Here is a 25,111-nt window from a genome sequence, read left to right on the forward strand (position 1 = left end):
GGGATATACCCCAGCATGGATAGAGCATTGGAAGATAGGCAGGAGGCAAAGAGTGGCAATAAGGGAGTCTTTTCTGATTGGCTGCTGGTGACTAGTGGTCCTCCACAAGGATCTGCATTGGGACCACTTTTTGATGTTATATGGCAATGATTTGGATGGCTTTGCAACCAGGGTTTGTAGACAAAAGTGTTGAGGAAACAGGAAGGCTGCAGAAGGACTTCAACAGATTAAGAGAATGGGCAAAGAAGCGGGAGATGGAATAGAATGTCAAGAAAATTATAGTCAGGCACTTGGCCAGAAGGAACAAAAGCATAGACTACTTTCTAAATGAGCAGAAAATTCAAAAATCCACGTTTCAAAGGAACTTGGGAGTCCTTGTGCAGGATTCCCTAAAGGTTAGTTTGCAGGTTGAGTCAGTAGCGAGGAAAACAAATGCAATGTTTATTTCAAAAGGACTACAAAGGACTAAATTAAATGTTATGCTGAGGCTATGTACAACACTGGTGAGGCCTCACTAGGACAGTTTTGAGCAGATTTGGGTCCTTAATCTAAGAAAAGATGTGCTGATATCGGAGAGGGCTCAGAGGAGTTCCATAAGAATGACTCTGGGAATGAACACGTTATCGTATGAGGAGCATTTGACGGATTTGGGCAGGTACTCACTGGAGTTTTGAAGAATGATGAGAGGCCTGGTGGAAAGTGGATATGGAAAGGATGTTTCCTATAGTGGGGGTGGGGGGGGGCTCCTAGGACTAGAGTACACAGACTTGGGCTAGAAATATAGCACATCCATTTAGATCAGAGATCAGAATTCATTGGCGTGGAGGCCCAGTCTTTAGGTGTATTTAAGGCAGAGGTTGATTGGTTTGTCAGGGTGTGAGAAGTTATGGGGAGAAGGCAGGAGAATGGGTTTGAGAGGGAAAATGGATCAGCCATGATGAACTGAAGGAGAAGATTTGATGAGCCGAATGGCCTAATTCTGCTCCGACTGTATCTCTTATCTTCTTATGGATTGATCTTAGAATAGGTTAATGTTCAGCACAATATTTTGGGCTGAAGAGCCTATACTGCACAATAATGTATGTTTAATGTTCAAAGAACTATATTTTATGGAATACGATAAGAAAGGAAGAGATTCAAATGTTCAAAGTACAGTTATCACAGTACGTATAAATTATACAACTTGAGATTCATCTGCTTACGGACAGCCACAAAGCAAGAAACCCAAAAGAACCCAATTAAAAGAAGACCAACACCCAATGTGCAGTGAAAGATGAAAAAAAACACAAATCATGCAAACAATAGCATTCAGAAACAAATTGAGTCCATAGACCTGAATCCCCAGAGCAGCTTGAGCAGGCCCAAAGTCATAACTCATAAAAAGTGTTATTAATGATGCTTTCAGTCTTGCCTCCTGAACTACCAATAAGGTGTTGCACAACTTCAGTAGTGCCATCTTAAACCAGAAAAGGGGTATAAGGTAGTAAATGTTCAGATTCAGATTCAGATTCAGTTTATTGTCATTTAAAACCACAAGTGCAATGCAGTTAAAAAATGAGACAATGTTCCTCCAGAATTATATCACAAAGGCACATGACAAAACAGACTACTCCAGAAAATCCACATAATGTTTGGCAATCCCCAATCCAGAGTCCGGAGAGGCTGCTGCGTATTAATATTGCGCTACCATCTTAGCGCATTCCCCAGAAAGGAGCTCCAATCCCACCAGACAAACAAGATCAAAAACTAAAGCCACAAGACCTGCACAAAAATACATAGTTACAGCATATAGTTACACCAATGCAAACAATAGCCTAATTGATAAAAACCAGACCATGGGCACAGTAAAAATAGTCCAAAGATGTTAAAGGACTGTAAGTTCAAAATAAATCACCACACAGTTTCCACAAGTCCCCAGGGTCCTGACAGACACGCCATCCCACGCCAGCGGCAGAAGGGAATACCCCCGCTATGGACTTCCACGGCACCACCCGACTCAGCCTCGCTGACGCAGCACACACCGAAAGCGACCTGACCGCAGCGGACTCTGAGTCCATCCAACCTCTGAGCTGACGACCATCCCCTCCGGCACAGCTTCTCCGAGCACCATCCTTTGCCGAGCGTATTAAGACGGCCCTGCCAACGGCCATCAGCAATGCGACCCCGAGGACTGGAGGCCTGTTCTTCCCAGCAGATTCCCGGACCTCACAGCAGAAGCAGCAATGAGGAAGGTCTTCCTGGAGATTTCCAGATGTTCCTCCATGCTTCCACGTCCATTTTCAATCGACTATGATTGTGCACGGCACCCCACTTCACAAATAATAGATAATCAGCTCCAGAGTGGCCGCTGCAAGCTGCGTCCTGCCGCCATCTTGAGTGGAGGAGTGGGGAAAACCATGGGAATGTCATAATTGGCAGAGAAGAAACTGTGTCACAGGTGGTGGGGGATGTTTTAGAGAGAAATATGTATGTGAGAAGACCTGGCTTGATCTGAAGGAGCAGGATTGGGCAGAGGAGGAGGTTACCTGAAAGGGTAAAATTCAGTGCCTGTGTTATTGGGTTGTAGATGATCCAAGCAGAATGCAAAGTGGTTTTATTTTTTTAATTAACTTATTGAGAAACAGTGCAGTATAGGCATGTCTGACCAACCAACCCCCGATTTAACATGAGCCCAATCATGGGACACAATCTACAATGGCCAAATTAACCTATCCTCCGATACGACTTTGGACTGTGTGAAGAAGCTGGAACATCTTGAGGAAGCCCACACAGTCACTGGGAGAACCTTAAAGACAGTGGCGGGAGTTGAACCCAGGTTGCCTGTACTGTAAAGCATTGTACCATATTGCTCTTCTATGTTGTGTTTGGCCTCACCCCAGCATTGGAAGAGGCCAAGTGCGGGCAGGTCGGTGTGGGATTGGGAAGGGGAGTTAAAATGGCGTGGAACCAAAAGCTCCAGGTGGCCATTGCCGGTGCTCGGCAAAGTCACAATGTTTACAGCACCAAAAGTAAACCTGCCCAGAGTTACACAGGTTTATTTTGGAGCTGTGAATGTTGGGACTTTGATACAACTTCATGAAGGTATATTACAACAAGGAATTTTGGGCTTCATTGTTGATCATCTGTCATGTTCCTGATGGAACAGCGGCAGGCTTCCAAGTTTTGGCGTTCCAATTCCCCGGAGTATGGTTAGCTGCCGCTCTCCTTTTAGTACTCAGACTGCTAATTATTGCCTGCCACATTCCTTCATGGAAAGTCTGTACTTAAAGGCCTTGTGCCGAGCACTCTGTGCTCAATCATAGGAGTTCCATTTCTAGAGCTACTGTTTGTGATCTCGTCTTTGGATTTTGTTTGTGTGATCTTGTTTATTTCGAGTTAATTCTAGACTTTGCTCTGGACTTGTGTTCCACCCCTCCCCATCAATAGCTCCCTTGTTATGTTATCAATGATTTGAATTTATCTGCAAGTGCTTAAATAGATGCACTTGCAACTTCAGCACTTGCCAGAGCAATATTCACAGGGCAGGATTCTGTACCAGAAAGATCACAGATCAGTTTCATCACATGTGCATCAAAGCTTTGAAACTTAGTGAAATGCTTTGTTTTGCATCGATGAACAACACAGTCTGAGTAATGTGCTGGGGGCAGCCCACACATGTCACCACATTTCCGGCGCCAATGTAGTATGTGCACAACCCTCTGGCCCTACCCTAACCATAAGCCTTTGGAATATCAGAGGAAACTGCAGCACCCCGAGGAAACCCATGTGGTCAAGTGGAGAGTGTATAAACTCCTTACAGACAGCAGCAGGAGCCCAATTCTGATCAGTGATCACTGGCGCTGGAAAGTGATTGTGCCCACAGCTATGTTACCATGCCTCGCAAGGCGAGGCGAGGAACATTGATAAACTTACAGTGAAGCTACAGTTCTTTGGAAGTATCTCTGAGGGCCCTGTTGAAGGAGGCCCAGAAAAAGATGAATGACATGCAGCTTCAGGGTTGAAGAATTCCTTCACTCTGCTCACTCTCTGAGTTGGAACTGTAGTTTTCCATCTGCTTGGCTTCGTTTTCTTCTCCTTGATCGCAAGAGAGAATCCATAGTGTCTTTTTTTGTGATGTACAGATTTGCCAGAAATATTCTTTTTAAAGAAAGATAAGCTTTATTTGCCACACGTACATCAAGTCATATAATGAAATGCATCACATGTCAACAATCAAGCCTGAGACATGTTGGCTGGCAGTCCGCGAGTGTTGCCATGCTTCCAATGCCAAAATAGCTTGCCTGCAAATTACTAACTCTTACTAATCCATACGTCTTTGGAATGTGGGAGTAAACAGGAGCACCCGGAGGAAACCCTTGCGGTCATGGGGAGATTATACAAACGGGTTATACACAGCAGCGGGAATTGAAAACCAATAGTTAGTGCATTACGCTTGTCCTCAGGTCTTAACAATGTGTGTAGAAAGTCTCCTGGTGTGTCTCCAAATAACTGGTCTTACCTCTGGCAACAAATGAACAGTGAAAGGAGGTGGCACAGAAATTTGTGGATGCTTGATCTGATACTTTAGAGGTGTTCTAAGGGCACAGTTATTACCTTTCAACCATCTGGCTCCTGGACCTGTGTGAATAACTTTACTCATCTGAACACTGAACTGGTCAGTGAGCATTCATTTTCACGGACTCTACAACTTGTATTCTAGGTATTATTTATTTACTTATTTACTTATATTTGCACAGTTTGTCTCCTTTTGCATATTGGTTGCTTGTCAGTCTTTGTCTGTAGCTTTGCATTGATTCTAATGTATTTCTTTGTTCTCAGAATCAGAATCAGGTTTATCATGTGACATAAAATTTGTTAACTTAGCAGCAACAGTTCAATGCAATACATAATCTAGCAGACGGGGAAAAAATAAATAAACAAGTAAATCAATTACATATATTGAATAGATTGTTAAAAAATGTGCAAAAACAAAAATACTCTATATTAAAAAAGTGAGGTAGTGACCAAAGCTTCAATGTCCATTTAGGAATCCGATGGCAGAGGGGAAGAAGCTGTTGTCGGCAAATGTCAGCAGGAAAATTAATCTCAGTGATATATGGTGACATACATGTACTTTGGTAATAAATTTAACTTGAACCATTGAACCATACATGGAAGAACTTTCACGGCACCCTGATAACCCAATATTCAAAAACCAATAATGGAACAACTACCACAATATTCAACTTGCTCAAAGACTTTTTCTCAGTTTGGTTGCAGAGTCAACCAAGAAGATTACTGAATTGTTCATAGATTGTGAAAGGTAAGATTGCATGATTGGGGTGAGGGGGTTGTGGTTGTGATGCAAGAAGGTTGGAAGGCAGTGGAGAAAGAGTTGGACTATCATTCAGTGATGGGAGGGATATGAGGAGCTGAACATGTGTGGCACGACATGATGAGTGGGGATATCATGATAAGGTGCAGAGAAGATGGTGGAGTAGGGGCTAATGCAGTCGTAATAGGTAAATCTAACTGAAGTTTACATCACTGCATTGTCTTGCAGAACATGTCTCACAGATTGTACAAAGGACTTGAAAGGAACATTCTTGATGTCACGGAATGTCTTATAAGTAAATGAGTAGCATGAAAAATTTTCTGAAGATATTTAATTGTGCACTGCATCTAAAGGCTGATTAATATAACAATTTTTTTCTGGAACTTTTAGCACTGTATCTTTTTTTTTCTCACCAACCAGGTGATTATTATCAGGATAGATTTGTGAACAAGCACAATCCGAGGGAGTTAGAAGCATTAGTGGGAAATGTAAGCAGCAGTAAGCTCCTGTCATATTATCCAGATAGCCATTCCTGGTGTAGTTTTAGCTCCTTTTCCATGACAACTTGCACCAACTCTTCAGTCAAAGAATCAATTTTAGTCACTTCCATGGCTTTCAATCATCTGGAAGAGCTGTCAGAAATGAATGCTATAGAAACTAAACAGGGTGTGAAAAGAGAATGAGAATCAGATTTAATATCATTGGCATATGTTGTGAAATTTGTTGACTTGCGGCAGCAGTATATTGTAATACATAAAAGTAAAAAATATAAATTATAAAGAGAAATTTATATAAAAAATAAATTAATTAAATCCTGGAAAATGTCACAACCACGGATTCGTCAGCGCAGTAGATACGGCAATTGTGGTTGTGAATTTGCACGTGTCAGCTAATTATTATTTAATCATTTTAGTATTTAACTCCATATTTGTCATCATAGTGCTTGTAGAGACTTGGACAGAGCTCAATAATGCTTCGCTTTTGTTTTACATCAGCCTTGCCTGAGAAATTGGACTGTGGAGTCAACTGACTCTGAAGACTAGCGGTATTCAGTTAATAATTAGATCTTCTTTTCAGCCGCAGTGTAGGCTTCATTTCCTATTTGAGAGTTTTAGTTAACAGCCCTGTTTGGCCTAGCGTTTATTCTTTTATTTTCCCTTGAACACTGTTCGCATTAAAGTTTTGTGAACTATCAACCGGCTTCAGTGTCTCTTACTCTGCACTTTAGCCATATCCGAACCATGTGACAGAAAAAGAGAGGGAAAAGAGAGGTACTGTTCATAGGTTCTTGTCCTTTTGGAAATCTGATGGGGAAGGGGAAGAAGCTGTTCCTGAAACAGCAAGTGTGGTTTTCAGCTTCTGTACCTCCTCCTTGTTGGTAGCAATGAGAAGAGGTCACATCCTGGGTGATGGGGGGTTCTTAATGAAAGATGCAGCCTTTCTGAGACATCACCTTTTGAAGGTGTCCTGGTTGATGGGGGCGGGGTGGGGGGGCAGTGTCCAGAATGGAGCTGGCAGAGTTTCCCACTTTCTGCAGTTTTTTCCCATTCTTTTTAGAGGATGCTCTGTACTAGATGGTTGTAACTAGTCAGAATGCTTTTCATGGTACTTCTGCAGAAATTTCCAAGTGTCTTTTGTGACATCCCAACTCTCCTCAGACTTCTAATCAAACATAACCACTGTCATGCCTTCTTTGTAATTGCATCAATATCTGGGCCCAGGATAGATCTTCAAAAAAAAAATTAAGAAACTATTCACCCATTGCACTTCTGATCCCTCAATGAGGACTGGTGTGTATTCCCTCGACTTCCCCTTCCTGAAATCCACTATCAATTCCTTGGTCTTACTGACATTGAGTGCAAAACTGTTGCTACAACACCACTCAAAAAGCTGATCTGTCTTGCTCCCGTATACCTCATCGTGACCATCTGAAATTCTGTCAAACATAGTTGTGTCATCGGCAAATTTATAGCCGGTGTTTGAGCTGTGCCTAGCCGCATAAATTTGGGTGTAGGGATAGTAGAACAGTGGGTTAAGAGACATCCTTGAGGTGCACTAGTGTTACTTGTCACAAGGAAGAGATGTTATTGCTGATCTGCAAAGACTATGGTCTTCCAGTGAGGAAGTCAAGGATCCAGTTGCAGAGGGAGGTACAGAGGATCAGGTTTTGGAGCTTGTTGATCAGTACTGATAGTATGATGGTGTTGAATGTTGAGCAGTAATCGATAAACAGCAGCCTGACTTGGTATTGCTATTGTCCAGGTGATCCAAAGCTGAGTGGAGAGTCAGCAAGATCGCATCCACTGTAGACCTATTGTGGCAATAGGTAAATTGGAGCAGGTCCAGGTCCTTGCTTAGGCAGGAGTTGATTCTCGCTATGGCCTTCCTCTCAACAAACTTTATCAGAGTTGATGTCAGTGCCACTGGGTGATATTCACTGAGGCAGCTCACCCTGTTCTTCTTGGGCACTGGCATGATTGTCATCCATTTGAAGCAGGTGAGAAACTCTGACTACAGCTGTGAGAGATTGAAGATGTCCTCTTGAACACTCCTGCCAGTTGGTTGGCACAGGTTTTCTGAGTGCTACCAGGTGTACCATCAGGGCCTGACACCTTGCCAGGTGGGTTCCAGAAGACTGGACAATTGCAAATGTCACTTCAATCTTAAGAAGGAAGAGAGACAGGATAAAGAAAATAGTAGACCAGTTAGTCTGCCCTTAGTGGATGGGAAGATGGTTGGAGTCGATTATTAAGGCTGAGGTCTCAGGGTACTTGAAGGCACATGATAAAATTGGCAGAAATCAGCATGGTTCCCTGAATGGAAAATCTTGCCTGACAGATCTTCTGGATCTCTTTGAAGAAATAACAAGCAAGATGGACAAAGAGTACCTGTTGAAATTATGTACTTGGATTTTCAGAAGGTCTTTGACAAGGTGCCACACATGGACTGCTTTATAAACTCCAAGCCCGTGATATTAGAGGAAAGATTCTAGCATGCATAAAGCAGAGGCTGATTGGCATGAGGCAAAGAGTGGGAATGAAAATAGCATTTTCTGGCTGGCTGCCAGTGTCTAGTGGTATTCCACAGGGGGTCTGTATTGGGACTGATTCTTTTCATGTTATATGTCAATGACTTGGATGATGGAATTGATGGCTTCATTGCAAAATGATATGAAGATAGGGGAGGGGCAGGTAGTTTTGAGGAAGTAGAGAGGCTACAGAAGGACTTAGACAGGTTAGGAGAATGGGAAAAGAAATGGCAGATGGAATGCAGTGTTGGGAATGTTATGGTCATGCACTTCGGTAGAAGAAATGAAAGGATTGTCAATTTTCTAAATGGAGAGAAAATACTAAAAAAGCTGAGGTGCAAAGGGACTTGGGAGACCTTGTGCAGGATTCCCTAAAGCTTAATTTGCAGATTGAGTGGGTGTGAGGAAGTCAAATGTGATGCTAGCATTAATTTCAAGAGGACTAGAATATAAAGGCAAGGAAATAATGTTGAGATTTTATAAAGCACTGTTGAGCAGTTTTGGATCCCTTACCTTTGAAAAGATGTGCTGAAACTGGGGAGGGTTCAAAGAAGGCTTGCAAAAATGATTCCAGGTTTGAATGGCTTGTCATATGAACAGTGTTTGATAGCTCAGGGCCTGTGAAGTTTGGATCAGCCATGATGAAATGGTGGAGCAGACTCAATGGGGCAAATGGCCTATCTCTGCTCCTATATCTTATGGTCATATAAGTTCTAGGTTGGCTAAGCAGTACTGAGACAGAACCATGACATTTGTGGACCACAATCACTAAGTCATAAAGTATGCACCATCTCTGCCTTTAAAAGACTGAACTGTCCTGTCTTTGTGGAGAATGATGAAGCCATTGAGCTACAGGACTGCGTCTGAAATTACAAAATGTATGCAATATTTCCATAAAGCAGCAGTTCCCAGTACACAAACCTTGCTCTAAGGTCTTCGATGTTATACAGCACATTCACTAGCAGCATAGTTTGGAGTGGAATCCTAAAGCCTCCTCATTTCAATTGAACTTGTAGACCAATGTGACATCCGTGCTTTCTCTTTCTTCAAGGGGAACTGCACTTGTGACCTGAGTCTGCCCTCCGAGATCCAATGATTTTGATTATAGATAAATTTTAGAAGCATCTTAAAACAATGCAGCTTACTGCAGTAGCCGTGTCTGTGACAATGGATTTCAGCTGAGTTAGTCCTAAGTGGGAAGATTTGATGATTTCCATTGCAGCCTCGTGCAAACAGTTGCCATTTAATACCCAGTTCCATTATCACTCTTCTTCCAGCAATTTCCTTAAAGTACTTTCTTTTAAATTCTCCACAGGATTTTGGAGATCTTATCACGCTAAGAACTTCAATTAATGAGAAATAACTTCTTCTAAGTATAACTGATGCACAGTGGAGAGTATTCTGACTGTTTGCATAACTGCCTTGTACGGAAAAACCAACACCCAAAAATGGAAAAGTGGGGGTACAGCTCAGTCTATCACAAATGAAGTCCTCCCAACAAGTGAGCACATCTACATGGACGGTTGCCACAAAAAAAGCAATATCTATTTATCATCAAATTGATAAATTGCATCTATCAAACAATATCTATCATCAAAAATCCCCACCATCCAGGGCTTTGGTCCCACACCAACAAGTTTGGGGACAATTATTATCCTTCAGCCATCAGGGTCCAGCATGGATAACTTCATTGGCCTCAACTCCGAACTGATTCCACAACCTGTGGACTCTCTTTCAAGAATATACAGCTGATGTTCTCGGTATTACTTTTTTTTTGTATGTGTATATATATATAATTTATTTATTTAGTATTTGCACAGATTGTCTTACTTTGGGTGGTGTGGTGGAGATATGTCTCTATCAAAGGAGGTGTAATGCACTCCGTTCCTCTGATAGCCTTCAGGTCACCCCTTGGCAAGGTGTAGCACCTGCTTAGTCCCCCCTCCCCACCCCCAACCAGATGACGATCACATGAAGCCATGGGAGCAGACGGTGGATGGTTGTATGAGTAGTTGATGCAAATCATAAGCCCTGGTTATACGACCACTGACGTCAGGCAGACAATCTCTGAGGAGTATTGATAATGGCTGGGATCACCTGTCTTGTAAAAGCACTGCCCAGGAGTAGGCAATGGCAAACCTCCTCTGTAGAAAAAATTTGACAAGAACAATCATGGTCACCAAAATCACCTACATCATACAGCATGGCACACAATGATGATGTCTTATTCTGCACTTTGGTTACTTGTCATTCAAAGTTTAAAGTAAATTTATGATCTAAGTATGTATATGTCACCACATATTACTCTGAGAATCATTTTCATATGGGCAATCAGCAACGTCACCATCATTATGTGCAATGTTGTTTTTGAAGCAGGCGATCATAGTCTCATGGTACAACTTGCCCAAGGGTGACATGCAGGGAGGAGTGCCTGACACCTCCTCCAGCAAAGGTATCTCCATCTCACCACCTCACTCATGGTAGAAAATAGAAACCAAAAATAGAATTAGTGAAAAACTATCTTGAAGTGGACAGGCTGCAACAGCAGAAGACCACACCAGCTTCCACTCCAGTGTCTAATAAAGTGGCCTCTGAGTGTAGAAGGAATGCAACAGGCATAAAGCAACAGTAAGGGTCACTGAAATGAATAACATACTATTACTCCTCTGGTGAGGACATCAAACCTGACAACCACAACAAGATATCTCCATTGACATATATTAGAATTCTGGCAGCTCTCTCAGTGGCCTTGTCTGTCTCTCTTGTTCTGGTTCATCTATCAGAATACAAACAGGTAAAAGCTCATTAAAAATACTGCATTTCATCCCTTTCTGGCATCATACTTGCTCTGACTAGTTGCCTGCTGCATTTTGATGATTGTTCCATTAAGGAGCTTTCAAATATCTTTATAAATATATATATATATCTACACTCACAAACAAACAAACAACAATATCTTTGCATCTTCTGCAATTACAGTATATTCTGCCCTCAAGCCATTTGGCAACCTTGTAATTTCAATGCCACAGTGTAATCGCTTGGAGCAACTTTACTGTTACCATAGTTACGAGATGGGGATGTCACATCTATGCAATTATAGATAATAGCAAAAATCTACTTCCATTCTCACAATGGCTATGTCTCATTGCAAAAAAAAAACCTTCTATCAATGACACCTCTCTTAAAACTTCACTTTTACAATTATCCCAAAATATCTTCAGGTTAGGATTGTATCACTCAAAAATCAATAATTCTCTCTCTTCAATACGTAACAACTACTTCCATAAAATGAATGGACTTAAATGGTCACAAGACCAGTAACAACAGTTCACATTTGCAGTTAAAATATTATCATAACTTGGCGGGACACTCAAATAAGAGCCAAAAAATGCATCATCATCGAAATTATTGGTCAATAAATGAGGGGTGGAAGGATTGTCCTAAATGACGAATGAGAGATGAGGGGAACAGATTTAGTGAGAGAAGAAACTTTGTTTGACCATGTGTGGACATGGCCACCAATGCTGATGCAATTAAAATCATGGTTATTAAGATGACAGAATTAATGTGGCATAGACATAATGTTTTTCACAGGGTCATACAGGATGGAAACAGATCCTTAAGCCCATTAAGTTCATGCTCATCATCATGAACTCATTGATAACAAACCCATTTTATTCTTCACAGTCCTATTAACTGTCACTGGAGCCAACAACTCATCCAGGGACAACTTATAGTGGCCAATTACTCTACCAACTTCCATGTCTTTGGGGTGTGGGAGGAAAACCTGAGGAAACACACTTGGTCTTTAAGAGAATGAAGCAAACTCCATGTAGAGAGCACTGAAAGTCAGGATTGAGCCTCTTCACCAAAGCTGTGGCTCACAAATCCCTTAATTGTGAGGTAGAAGAGATGTTAAGGGAACAAAAAACAGGGAAGAATTTAAAAATAAGGATGAGAAATTTTTAATTGAGCATGGCAAAGGGTTAAAGGTTTCAAGTTCACAGTTCAAAGTAAATTTATTATCAAAGTACACATATATCACCATATATAACCTAAGGCTCATTACCTTGTAGGCATTCACAGTAAGCACAAGAAACACAACAGAATCAATGAAAGACCACACTCAATAGGGTAGACAAACAACCAATATGGAAAAGTCAACAAACTGTGCAAATACAAAAAGAACAAAAAATAAATAATAAATAAACAAACCAATAAATAAATAAGCAATAAAAATTGAGAACATGAGAAGATGAAGAGTCTTTGAAAATGAGTCAATGAAAGTGAATCCACAGGATGTGGGAACAGTTCAGTGAAGGGGCAGGTGAAGTTGAGGGAAGTTATCCCTCTGATTCAAGAACCGGATGGTAAAGGGATAATAACAGTTCCTCAATCTGGTGGTCCTGAGGCTCCTACCTGATGGCAGCAGCGGTAAAAGAACATGACCTGTGTGGTGGGGGAACGTGATGATGGATGCCCCATTTGGACAGCACTACATGTGGATGTATTAAGTGATGGCGAGGGCTATTCCTGTGATGGATTGGGCTTTAGTCTTTAGCACATGTATTTAGACCATAAGACCATTAGATATAGGAGCAGAATGAGGTCATTTGGCCCATTGAGTCTGCTCCACCATTTCATGACTGATCAAATTTTCCTCTCAGCCCCAATCTACTGCCTTCTCCCCTCATTCCTTCATACGCTGACCAATTAAGATCTGGCCTCCACAGCTGACCGTGGCACCAGTTTCCACAGATTCACCACTCTCTGGCTAAAGAAATTCCTCCTCATCTCGGTTCGAAAAAGACAACCCTCTATTCTGAGGTTGTGTCCCCCGGTCTTAGACCCTCCCATCATAGGAAACATCCTCTCCACATCCACATTATAAAAGCCTTTTACTATTTAATAGATTTCATTAAGGTCACCCTTCATTCTTCTGAATTCAAGTGCATACAGGCCCAGAGCCATCAAATGCTCTTCATATGGGACACCATTCAATAATGGAATCATTTTTGTGATTCTTTTTGAGCCCTCTCCAGTTTCAGCACATACTTTCTAAGAAAAGGGGCCCAAAACTACTCAAAGTACTCCAAGTGAGGCCTCACCAGTGTTTTATGAAGTTTCAACATTTCATCCTTGCTTTTATATTCTAGTCCTCTTGAAATGAATGCTAACAATGCATATGCCTTCCTCACCATAGACTTAATCTGCAAATTAACCTTTAGGGAATCCTACACAAGGACTCCAAAGTCCTTTTGCACCTCAGTTTATATTAATACTTTCTCTCCTTTTACAAAATAGTCAACCCTTTCTTCTCTTCTACCAAGGTGCATGACCACACATTTCCCAACACTGTATTCCATTTGCCATTTCTTTGCTCATTCTCCTGGTCTGCCTAAGTCCTTCTGTAGCCTCCCTACTTCCTAAAACCTACCTGACCCTCCACATAACTTCATATCGTCTGCAAACTTTGCAACAAAGCCATCAATTCTATCATCTAAATCATTGACATATAATGTAAAAAGAATCAGTCCCATCACAGACCCCTGTGGAAAGTATAGAAAGGGTGCAGAAGAGGTATATAGAGATGTTGCCTGGATTGGGGAGCTTGTCTTATGCAAAATAGATTGAGTGAATTTGGCCTTTTATCTTTGGAGCGACAGAGCATGAGAGGTGTCCTGATAGAGGTGTATAAGATGATGAGAGGCATTGATTGTGTGGATAGTCAGAGGCTTTTTCCCAGGGCTGAAATGGCTAACACCAGAGGGCACAGTTTTAAAGTGCTTGGAAGTAGGTACAAAGGAGATGTCAGGGGTAAATATTTTACATAGAGTGGTGAGTGTGTGGAATTGGCTGCTGGTGACGGTGGTTGACGTGGAAACAATAGGGTCTTTCAAGAGACTCCTGGATAGGTACCTGGAGCTTAGAGAAACAGAGAGCTATGGGTAACCCTAGGTAATTTCTAAAGTAAGTACATGTTTGGCGCAGCATCGTGCTGTGGGTTTTCTATGTTTCTATGTTCATACATTCCAGTTCAGGATCCTGATGGTTGTAGGGCAATAACTATTCCTGAACACGGAAGTGTGGGACCAAAGACTTCTGTACCACCTGCCCAATAGTGAGAAGAGAGCATTGCCTGGTTGGTGTGAGTCTTTAGAACATAAAAACCTACAGCACATTACAGGCCCTTCGGCCCACAATGTTGAGCTTGTAACCTGTTCTAGAAACTGCCTAGAATTTCCCTAGCGCATAGCCCTCTATTTTTCTAAGCTCCATGTACCTATCTAAGAGGCTGTTAAAAGACCCTCTGATGAAGGACACTGATTTATTGTGGTAATTCTCCTTGCAAATTTACTTCATGTTGGAGAGGACTTTGCCTTGGGTTGTATCCTCCATTTTCTGTAGCCTTTTCCATTCTGAACAGTCATGACTGTGTTGGAATAATCAAATCAAGAGGTAACAACAGGTTTCAACCAACAAAAGAGAAATGAACATTTTGGGCTCCATGGATTACATCAGGGGTCCCAACCTGATGGGAACTTGGTTAACAGTGGGGGTTCAAGGCAGAAAAAGAATTTGGGAACCCTATAATCAATTTCCTGCTCAAAAATGAAATCGCCAATGTATTTACTTAATCACTTAAAAAACCCTCTTTTGGACATAGTGGCTAGTTATACAACAATAAATATTACAATTAACTTGTTATAGGTTTGAAAGGTAAATAGTCTTGCTGACACGCTGCATTTTCTGGGTGCATTTGCCTTTCACTGTGCCACTTTGAGACATCTTAAATGAATACGGGTGATAAGTGGAAATAAATAACGATGAGATACCTCTCCATGAGATACATGACAAACAGATTTATTCTATAATATGACCAATACATTGAATATCCAGTACATAATGCGCGTGAATGATACTGGGCATGAGTATGAGCTAGCGATACAGGAAATTTTGTTCAAAACTATTTTCAGCAGAATCTAAACAAATATCACGCATAATATTAATGCAAATAGACAGAGTCAAAGAGTCACTGAGCGCTACAACACAGAAACAGCCCATCTAGTCCATGCCAAATTGACAGGTCCCATCAAACTGCAAGGCGGACCATAGCCCTCCAAGGCTGTTACACCCACGTACTTATCCAAACTTCTCTTAAATGTTGAAAATAAAACCCATCTCCAACGCTTTCTCTGGCAGAAAATTTTTCTAACCGTGTCTCCAATGTTGTCAATACAGTGAGGAGAGGAAGACTGCCCTTTATTTTCTAGTGATCATTACTTTTCCATAAGATAAAGGTGTGTCAATACTCATGTTTAAGTGCATGTGTATCTCTCACTTACCTTATTTGGACTTACTGCTGTTATTATCCACACACACTGAGCATTGCTATCATATTGGAAAGGGAAATTGGGAGATACAAAACTACCAGATGGGCCGTTCAGATTAACTCCACAAGTTTTCACTAGAAAAAAAAGAAGAAAAAAATATTGTTAGATGCACCATCTTCAAAGTTCAAAGGCAACTAAATATAAATAACTTGAAATTTTGCACACAATGCCATCAGGAATATCCATGTTGTTTTTTGCCGAACTACAACAGTTACATTGGCAGAAGAGTAGAAAGAACATTGGATGAAAGAATGAAAGGGCTTTCAAGCAATCTTTTTAGTTCCTTAAGATTGTTAATGGTTCCTCAAGGTTGTCATAACTGGCGTTGATAGTGGGGATAAGATCTTAGTATCTATTAAATGCTTCCAATGATGTGGCAATTCAAATAGCTTCCAACAACCTGGCCTTCAATTGTGGTTTAGAGACTAAGCCTAGTGTAATTATTTCCACTGACAAGAGAAGGGGCAAAGCTGAGGTCACTGGCATCTTAAAAGCAGTCACTTTGGGCAGGTGGAACTTGTCAGCCATGGCTGGCAGCTCATCTAGGAGAAGGAAAACACTGATCTCCGGTTTCTGTTGCTCTGCGGATACCTACACATGGAGAAGGCTTTGGGTGTAAATCTCAAGGGAAAAATCTGGAAACAGAGTCCCAAGGGTAGTGCTACATTAAGTTCAAGGCTGACTCACTACTCCTGCAATGCTACTGAAGCCAACTGTTTTGGTCTCTGCCGTTTCTTTGGGTTCATCAGATGTGTGGAGAGGGGTATCTCCAAACCTGCTACCACAGCAACGTATCACCAATTACCTACCATCTTGTACTTCATTCTACACTGCCCCCCACCTTCTGGTTCTAGCCCCATCTCTTTTCCAATCACGATGAAGGGTCTTGGCCCAAAACGTCGATTGTTTACACTTTTTCATAGATGCTGCCTGGCCTGCCATGTTCCTCCAGCCTAGTATTGCAATGAGTACCCAATTGATTGTTTGACAGAAATAAATGTGAAATTCTAAGAATACTTAAGGTAGTACAAAGTACAATTGTTATCAAAGTATGTAGAGTACTGTGTAAAAGTCTTTGGTACATATATATTATCACTACACAGTACGGTAGTGATTCTATGAATTGCACTGTACTGCTGCCGCAAGAAAAAAACAAATTTCATGACATTTGTAAGTGTTGATAAAACTAATTCTGATATGGGTCTCTATTGTGGACTGAGAGCGGGAAGAGGGCATGGAGTAAGGAATCATGGTTTGGAGAAGGAGAAGTGAGAAGGGAGGAAGTGGGAAGCACCAAAGAGACATTCTGTAATGATCAATAAACCAGTTGCTTGGAATCAAATGGCCTTGCCTGGTGTCTCAGAGCAGGGTGTATCTGCATTCTTCTCTGCCATGTGTCCAACATCCCTCCCACAGCGCTTCACCCTAACCATTCCCAACATCCTTTACTCCCGTCAGATTTACAAACTCGCTCTCCATACCACATTGACAAATACAGTACTGTGCAAAAGTCTTTGGTACCCGAGCTAGATATATAAACAGTCTTGGGATTCGTCTTCTTGCAGGCAGCCATAAAACAAAACAAAACAAATAGATCCCATTACAGTAGGATAGAGTCCAAATTTATAAACTTTTCAGAAGTCACTAAAAAGTTCTTTAGGGTTAAAATGATAAAAATGTCGATGCAATGCATTTTTGTGATGCAATTGAAAATAATCTTTTCAAAGCAAAGAACAACGTCAAAGATTTCTGGAATTGATTGTGCAGCTAGACAGACGCTTATGATCATGAAGCATAATTGCCGATGTCTCATTGACCTGCGTACAATGTTGTCATTACTCATGCAATTCCATTTGAGAGATTTGTTGGGGAAATCTGTTCACTTTGTGCTGAAATACACTTGTTATTGGGCACTTTTGAAGGTGTAAGAGAACTGCTACCCCTACAGCACGAGACCATAAGACTATAAGACAAAGGAGAAGAATTAGGCCATTCAGCTTTGCAATCGATTGTGGCTGATTTACTATCCCTCTCAACCCCATTTTCCTGCCTTCTCCCTGTAACCTTTGACACCCTATCCAATTAAGAATCTATCAACCTGCACTTGAAATAAACCCAGAGACATGGTCTCCACAGACATCTGTGGAAATATATCCCACAGGTTCATCACCCTTTGGTGAAAGAAATTCTTCCTTATCTCTAATTGGACGTCCCTCCATTCTGAGGCTGGATCCTCTGGTCCTTCACTCTCCTGTCCATCTAGGCCTTTTAACATTTGATAAGTTTCAGTGAGATGCCCCTCACCCACTTCATTCTTCTAAACTCCAGTCCCAGGCCCAGAGCCATAAAATGTTCCTCATATGTTAACCCTTTCATTCCTGGGATCATCCTCATGAATCCTCTCTGGATTCCCTCCTATGCCAGAACATGCTTTCTTAGACAAGGGGCCCAGCCTGGTTCACAATACTTCAAATGCAGTATCACAAATGTCATTAAAAAAAAGCCTCAGCATTACATCTTTGCTTTTATATTCTAGTTCTCTCAAAACGAATGCTAATGTTGCTGCATGATCTAAAAAGTCTTCCCTGGACCAGATCTGGACTTATGTACATGGGGAACTATCTGCAGATTCCCTTTACTTACCCATCTTCTTTTCCTTGGAGCCTTCTGCTCCATTCCAATCAACATCAACTTCATCCCAGGATTCTCTCCTCTCCCTTGCTGTCCCAGTGACTTCACAGTTACCAATCACTTAAATCTCCAAAGTGCATCACGCCCGCCAAAGCCCTGATCCATATTCAGTTCTGATATAGGGTGAAGGCAAAGGCCTCTATAAGTGGCATACCTTAAATTCTTGATCCTGGCTGAATAGATAGAACTCAAAATCATTTTTATTATCATGACGGGAGATTTGTAGCTTTGCAGCAGGAGTACAGTGCGAAATATACAATTACTATACATTACAAAATAAATAAATAGTGCAGAGAAAGGAAATGATAAGGCATGAGACATGGAAGCAGCATTAGGTCACATGGCCTAATAATGAGCTAGTGTTCATGGAAAATTCAGAAATCTCATGGCAAAGGGGAAGAAACTCCTTCTGACTCGTTGAGGGCGGGACTTTGGCCTCCTGTATCTCCTCCCTGATGGTAGCAACAAGAAGGTGACAACCCTTGAACAGTGAGAGTCCTGAGTGATTAATACCAGCTTCTTGATTACCACCTTTTAAAGATAACCTTGATAGTGGGGAGGGTTTTTCCTTGCGACAGAGCAAGCTGAATCTACAACCCTCTGCTGCCTCTTGCTCTCTTGCACATTGAAGTCCCCATACCAGCCTTCAACTGAACCAGTCGGCATGCTGTCCACCATACATCTAAACAGCTGCAAGAGTTTTCGGTGAGACACCAAATACTCTCAAACTGCTAGTGAAGTACAGCTGCTGGCATGCTTTCTTTGTAATTGCACCAAAGTGCTGGGACTGAGATAGATGTTGACATCCAGGAACAGAAAGATGCTCACCCTTTTCACCGATGATTAGTTTTCACTAATTCATAACACAAGATACACTGCTGCAATATACCACTATATGGCCTAAGATGGATCATGAGCCATATATCCCTGCAAGGACCTTCAGAACTCTGCTTGAATCTCATAATTTGAAGCCAAAACCATAAGACCATTTGATATAGGAGCAGAATTAGGCCATTTGGCCCATCGAGTCTGCTTCACCATTTCATCCTGTTTGATCTATTTTTCATCTCATCCCCAATCTCCTGTATTTTCCCTGTATTCCTGCCTGCTCTGACCAATCAAGAATCTATCAATCTCTGCCTTAAATATATCCAATGACTTGGCCTCCACAGCTGCCTGTGGCAAATAATTCCACAGATTCATCATTCCTCCTCATCTCCAGTGTAAAAGGACGCTTCTCTATTCTGAGGCTGTGTCCTTTGGTCTTAGACTCCCTCACCGTAGGAAAGATCCTCTCCACATCCACTCTATCAGGGCCTTTCAAATTTCGATAGGTTTCAATGAGGTCTTCTTAATGGTATCATTATCAGTAACATTCAGGATTGAATTGCTTGTCATATGATGAGCCGTTTGATGGCTCTGGGCCTGTATTCACGAGAATTCAGAAGTATGAGGGGTGGCCTCTTTCAAACCTATCGAAGAATTGAGAGGCATCCTTTTAGAATGGAGGTGAGGAGGAATTTCTTTAGCCAGGGGGTGGTCAATCTGTGGAATTTGTTGTCTCAAGCAGCTGTGGAGGCGGAGTGTTAATGTATATTTAAGGCAGAAGTTGATCATTTCTGGATTGATCAGAGCATGAAGGAAACAGGCAGGAAATTGGAACTGAGAGAATAATTGGATCAGCCATGATGAAATGGTGGAGCAGAGTTGATGGGCCAAATGGCCTAATTTTGCTCCTCTATCTTATGGTCTTATTATTCCATATTAAGGTTTTATTTCATTGTAAAATAAGTGAGCAGCCTAATAATCCTACAGAAAAACTGTAATGCTCAATTAGAAAGAACAGATATGCTTTTGTGCAAATGCTCTTCGGATGTGAGGCTCACAAATCAAACGTGAAGGGTGACTAATGTTATGGTGCAGAGAAATGCATCAATCATAGATGCATGGAAGCCCTCGAAAAGAAACATAAACTCACAATTAAATCTTTTGAATCATTTGCCTTCTTGGTTGAGGGGTTATTGTTTAAGAAACTGCTCAGGATCTGGCTGCTTAATATAATCCAAAGCACAATTAGTGCATTTAACTTGATTGGATTTCAAAACTTTCCCGAAGTGTAAATTTGATAATGGATGTGAATATTACAAGAAGCCTGGACACATGCGGTGACTTGTGAGAACATCAGAATTTGTTTTCTCTGCAGGTAATCCACAATTTCCCACTACAATAGGCATCTGGATATTTAGATGCTTTAGAAAAACTGTTGCATTTTTATTTCCCCAGTTTATGTGTTTATGCCGACAATGCCAACATTTGTCGCAAGGAAATTGACGGTTTCTTCTGGAGCAGCCACATCCGTGGTAAATGTAGAAATCTTGTGTAACGCCTTGGGAAAGGTTTCACTGCTAATGTAACGGTTTTTGGGTTACGGGGGCTTTGGAATGTGTGCCGTCCAATGAAGTGAGTGTTTTTTCTTGTGTGCCTGAGACCGAGGTGATCTGGGTCTTTAGTTTGGCAGAAGATGAAGAGAGAAGATGCCAGAATGGAGGGGTTGTAGGCACCAGAAAGGAGTGGACTTGGAGTGGGGCCAGGAGTCGACGAAGCCCGGGGAAATCGATGGAGGACCAGTGGAACCGAAACTGTGAGCTCCTACTTGTGCGCATTAGACTATTTCATTAAAATGGGCCTTTTACTTTTTGTTCTACTTTACTGATCTTTTAGTCAAATTAAGAATTATAAAGCTAAATCGTTTAATTGCATATAGTGTACTGTCGGTTATTTCGTGGCACTGATTTGTAACAGGGTGACACATCACACAGCATCCACACAAACAGGAGGCTTTTCACCTCAACCTCATAGGCTTGGTTGTCCCAGAGATTGTCTTCCCTAGACTTACTCAGCCGACAGAACCTCAGGGTTCCACTTGGAGTTTAGTAAATTCCATTTTCTGGTCTTCCACTGGGAATGTTTTGCAGTGGCCTCTCCCAAAATCTTGGCTGTCTGACAGAAGGTGAAAAGAATCATGGATAGAGTGGACAGCCAGCACCTTTTTCTCAAGGTGGTTAGGGCTAATACAAGAGGACATAAAAGAACTGTGCAAAAGTTTTAGTCACATATATATATATATATATATAGCTAGTGTGCCGAAGACTTTTGCACAAAACTAGTAATTTTATGTATTGCATTGTACCGCTACCACAGAAAAAAATACTTTGACATATGTGAGAGATGATAAATCTGATTCTGATCTGGGTCTTTATTGCGGTCTGAGAGTGGGAAGGGGGAAGCGGAAGGGAAACGGGAGGCAGCGGGAAGCACCAGAGAGACATTCCGTAATGATCAATAAACCAATTGTTTGGAATCAAATGACCTTGCCTGGTGTCTAAGGGCTGGGTGTGTCTGTGTCTGCACCACCCCTGCCTCTGGACTTTCTATCTGTCACCTCTCCCATGGCACTCCACCCTTGCCATTCCCAACACTGTTCGCACCCACCAGATTCACAAACTGGCTCTCCACTCCACATTGCCAAATGCAGTGCAGTGCAAAATATTCAGACAACCATGCAATATATATATATATATGTGCTTAAGACTTCTGCACATTACTGTATTGTTAGGGTGATTGGAAGAAAGTAAAAGGGGAGTCAGAGGTAGTTGTTTTTTGACACAGAGAGCGGCAAGTGCATAGAATTCACTGCTGGGGGTGGTGTGAGGAATTGATACAAGCAGGTATATTAGAAATATTTAAGAACCTCTTAGATAGGTAGATGGATGATAGAACAATGGTGGGTGATATGGGATGGAGACACGGCACATAACAAATGAACAAACAATATGTGAGGGAATGGTTCATCTAAGATAAATCTTTTTTAAAAGGTTGGCACAACTTTGTAGGCTGAAGGTTTTGCACCGTGCTGTATTATTCTGTGTTTCATCTCTAGAAATCAGAAATAAACTTGCAACTTAAACCTTTTCAATCTTTTCTCAGAATTTCAAAGAAGAGTTGTCAGTACTTGATTGGAAGATTCATTGCTGGACTTACAAATATTTAAATAAATAATGCATAAGTAACACAAAAAAATCATTTTGAGGCACAAAAATGAGAAAAAAAGGTAATCCATCCATGGGAAACAAGATTAAAAATTAAAGATTGTATTAAATTAAAGAAAAGGCTTATATAGTTGTAAAATATAGCAGTAGGCTTGAAGTTTGGAAGCATTCTGGAAATCAGCAAATGAGAACCAAGACATAGAAGATGGAATACAAGGGTAGGCTTAAAAAATGATGAAATTACCTTGGAGCTTTAAATAAGCGAATGAAAAGGAGAACAACTGAGGACAAATGTTGGCTTCTTAATGACAAATACAGAATTTATCAAGGGGAAAAAAGAAAATAGGAGAATATCTAACTGATTATTTTCCTCCATCTTCATCTAAAAAAAAGCTACACAAAATCTGCCAGATAAATATGTCAAGTCTGCAATGCTGGAAATCCAAAGGAACACACACAAAATGTTGGAGGAACTCAGCAGGTCAGGCAGCATCTAAGGAAATTAATAGATCATCAATGTCCTGGGCTAAGACCCTTCTTTAGGACTGAAAAGGAAGGGGGAAGACAGCAGAACAAAAAGGTGGTGGGGAGGGGAAGGAGCAAGAGATAGATAATAAGTGAACCCAGGTAGGGAGAAAGATAAAGGGCTTGAGAAAAAGGAATCTGATAGAAAAGGGTGAACCATAGGAGAAAGGGAAGGAGAATTGGACCTAGGGATCTGAAGGGGAGGGGGAGGTGGTGAGGAGAGGGAAGTGCTAGGTAGGTCAGAACAGGTAAAAGGCCAGAATGAGGAATAGAAGAAGAAGTGAGGAGGAGGAGGAAAAGTTTTTTTTTCCCCAGAAGGAGAAATCGATATACATGCCATCAGTTTGGATGCTATCCAGACGGAATATAAGGTGTTGCTCCTCCACCCTGAGGGTGGCCTTATTTTGGCACAAAAGGAGGCGATGGAGTGATATGTCAGAATAGGAGTGGGAATCAGAAATAAAATGTTTCATCTCCGGTTGGGCTTTAGGCAGATGGATGGAGGTGTTTGACAAAGCATTTCCCCAATTTACAGACAAATGTATTGCAGCATCAAAAAACCTAGTGAGAATACAGAAATAGGTTAATTAAGTTTTAGTCTGTTATGAGTGATGAACAGACCTGATGGTCCATGGGGTGCAGAGTTAACCATTCCCAACCCCCCTCCTGAGAAATTCGAACTATTGCTGTTGCTATGCTGCTCATGAGAGAGAGAGATAAAGCCCAGGCAAGAACATTTGTTACATATAAGAGGGGGAGAGAGACTGTTGATTTACTGTATTATGACTCTTCCTGGATTATTTACCCTCCACTACAAGGACTTTACTTTGTCATTAACATTCCTCAGGAGATAGCAGGAGTGGCCTGATTTGATGGACACGGTCATTCAGAGTTGATGGATAGCTGAGACCCCGTGACTGGGGATAAAAGACAGGAACCAGGTATTGATAGTAGATGATCAGCCATGATCTCAAAATGGCGGTGCAGGCTCGAAGGGCCGAATGGTCTACTTCTGCACTATATTGTCTATTGTCTGGAGAGACACCCTTCAGACACCAGTGGACACTAACTAGGTGTTGGGAACCCACAGAAAGGTGGGGGTTTCGGAGACCGAACCAGGAGATCAGTCAGTAAAGCTCATAGAGTTACAGCAGGGCCGGTGGGGACTTGTGTGTGTGTCCACTCATGCCAGAGTGACAAGCCCACCACAGAAGAACGGTCTAGCTGAAGAACAGAGGGGTCATAACTGAATGGCCACAACGACACGACGGATTAAGAAATCCACAAAAGGTTTGCCTGTGGCAGCTGTTGCTGTTACATCTTGCTCGCTCTCTCTCTCTCTCTCCCCCCAACGATTTCAGCACAACCATAACCACCTCAGCATTTATGAACTGAACTCTATACTTTCCTATGACAATTCATTTAACCCCTAGACATCGATAGAGCTTGTTTATTATTGATTATTATTATTCCTACACTTTTAGGTTTATTACTGCTAACTTCTTTTATATGTATATTTGCATTTTTGATATTGTATTGTGTAGTTTACTAATTAACACCTTTAGTCTGGTACCACCAGACTCCAACGGATACTTCTTTCTCTGCTGGTCTGACACCCAGTTACACGGTACGTAACAAGTCAAACTGTAGCATTGCAGAAGTTAGAGAGTTTGAAAACTGATAAACTGTATGGATACAAAAACTTAAACACAATAGCCGCATAATTAGGTACACCTGTTTGTTTATGCAAATATTTAGTAAATCATGTGACAGCAACTCAATGCATAAAAGCATGCAGAGTTGGTCAAGAGTTGCCGTTGTTGTTCAGACCAAACACTGGAATGGTGAGGAAATGTGATCTAAGGACTTTGACTGTTGAATGATTGTTGGTGCCCGACAGTGTGGTTTGAGAATCTCAGAAACTGCTGATCTCCTGGGATTTTCACACACAACAGTCATTAGGGTTTATAGAGAATAGTGTGTAAAACAAATAAAAGCATCCAGTGAGCAGTAGCTCTGTGGATAAAAATGCCCTGTGAGAGGTCAGATGAGAATTGCTACAGTGCTTCAAGCTGACAGGAAGGCAACAATAACTCAAATATACACACAT

General features: G+C 41.5%; 1 protein-coding gene across 1 annotated transcript in view; it reads right to left on the reverse strand.

The window, feature by feature from the left end:
- Positions 1–25,111, reverse strand: part of csmd3b (CUB and Sushi multiple domains 3b) — a 2,186,187-nt gene that overhangs the window by 714,395 nt on the left and 1,446,681 nt on the right. The window contains exon 10 of the mRNA XM_059983996.1: positions 15,689–15,810. Coding sequence (XP_059839979.1) covers positions 15,689–15,810 — 122 coding nt within the window. The remainder of the gene's footprint in view (positions 1–15,688; positions 15,811–25,111) is intronic.

This window comes from Hypanus sabinus, chromosome 1, assembly GCF_030144855.1.
Source record: "Hypanus sabinus isolate sHypSab1 chromosome 1, sHypSab1.hap1, whole genome shotgun sequence".
NCBI lineage: Eukaryota > Metazoa > Chordata > Chondrichthyes > Myliobatiformes > Dasyatidae > Hypanus > Hypanus sabinus.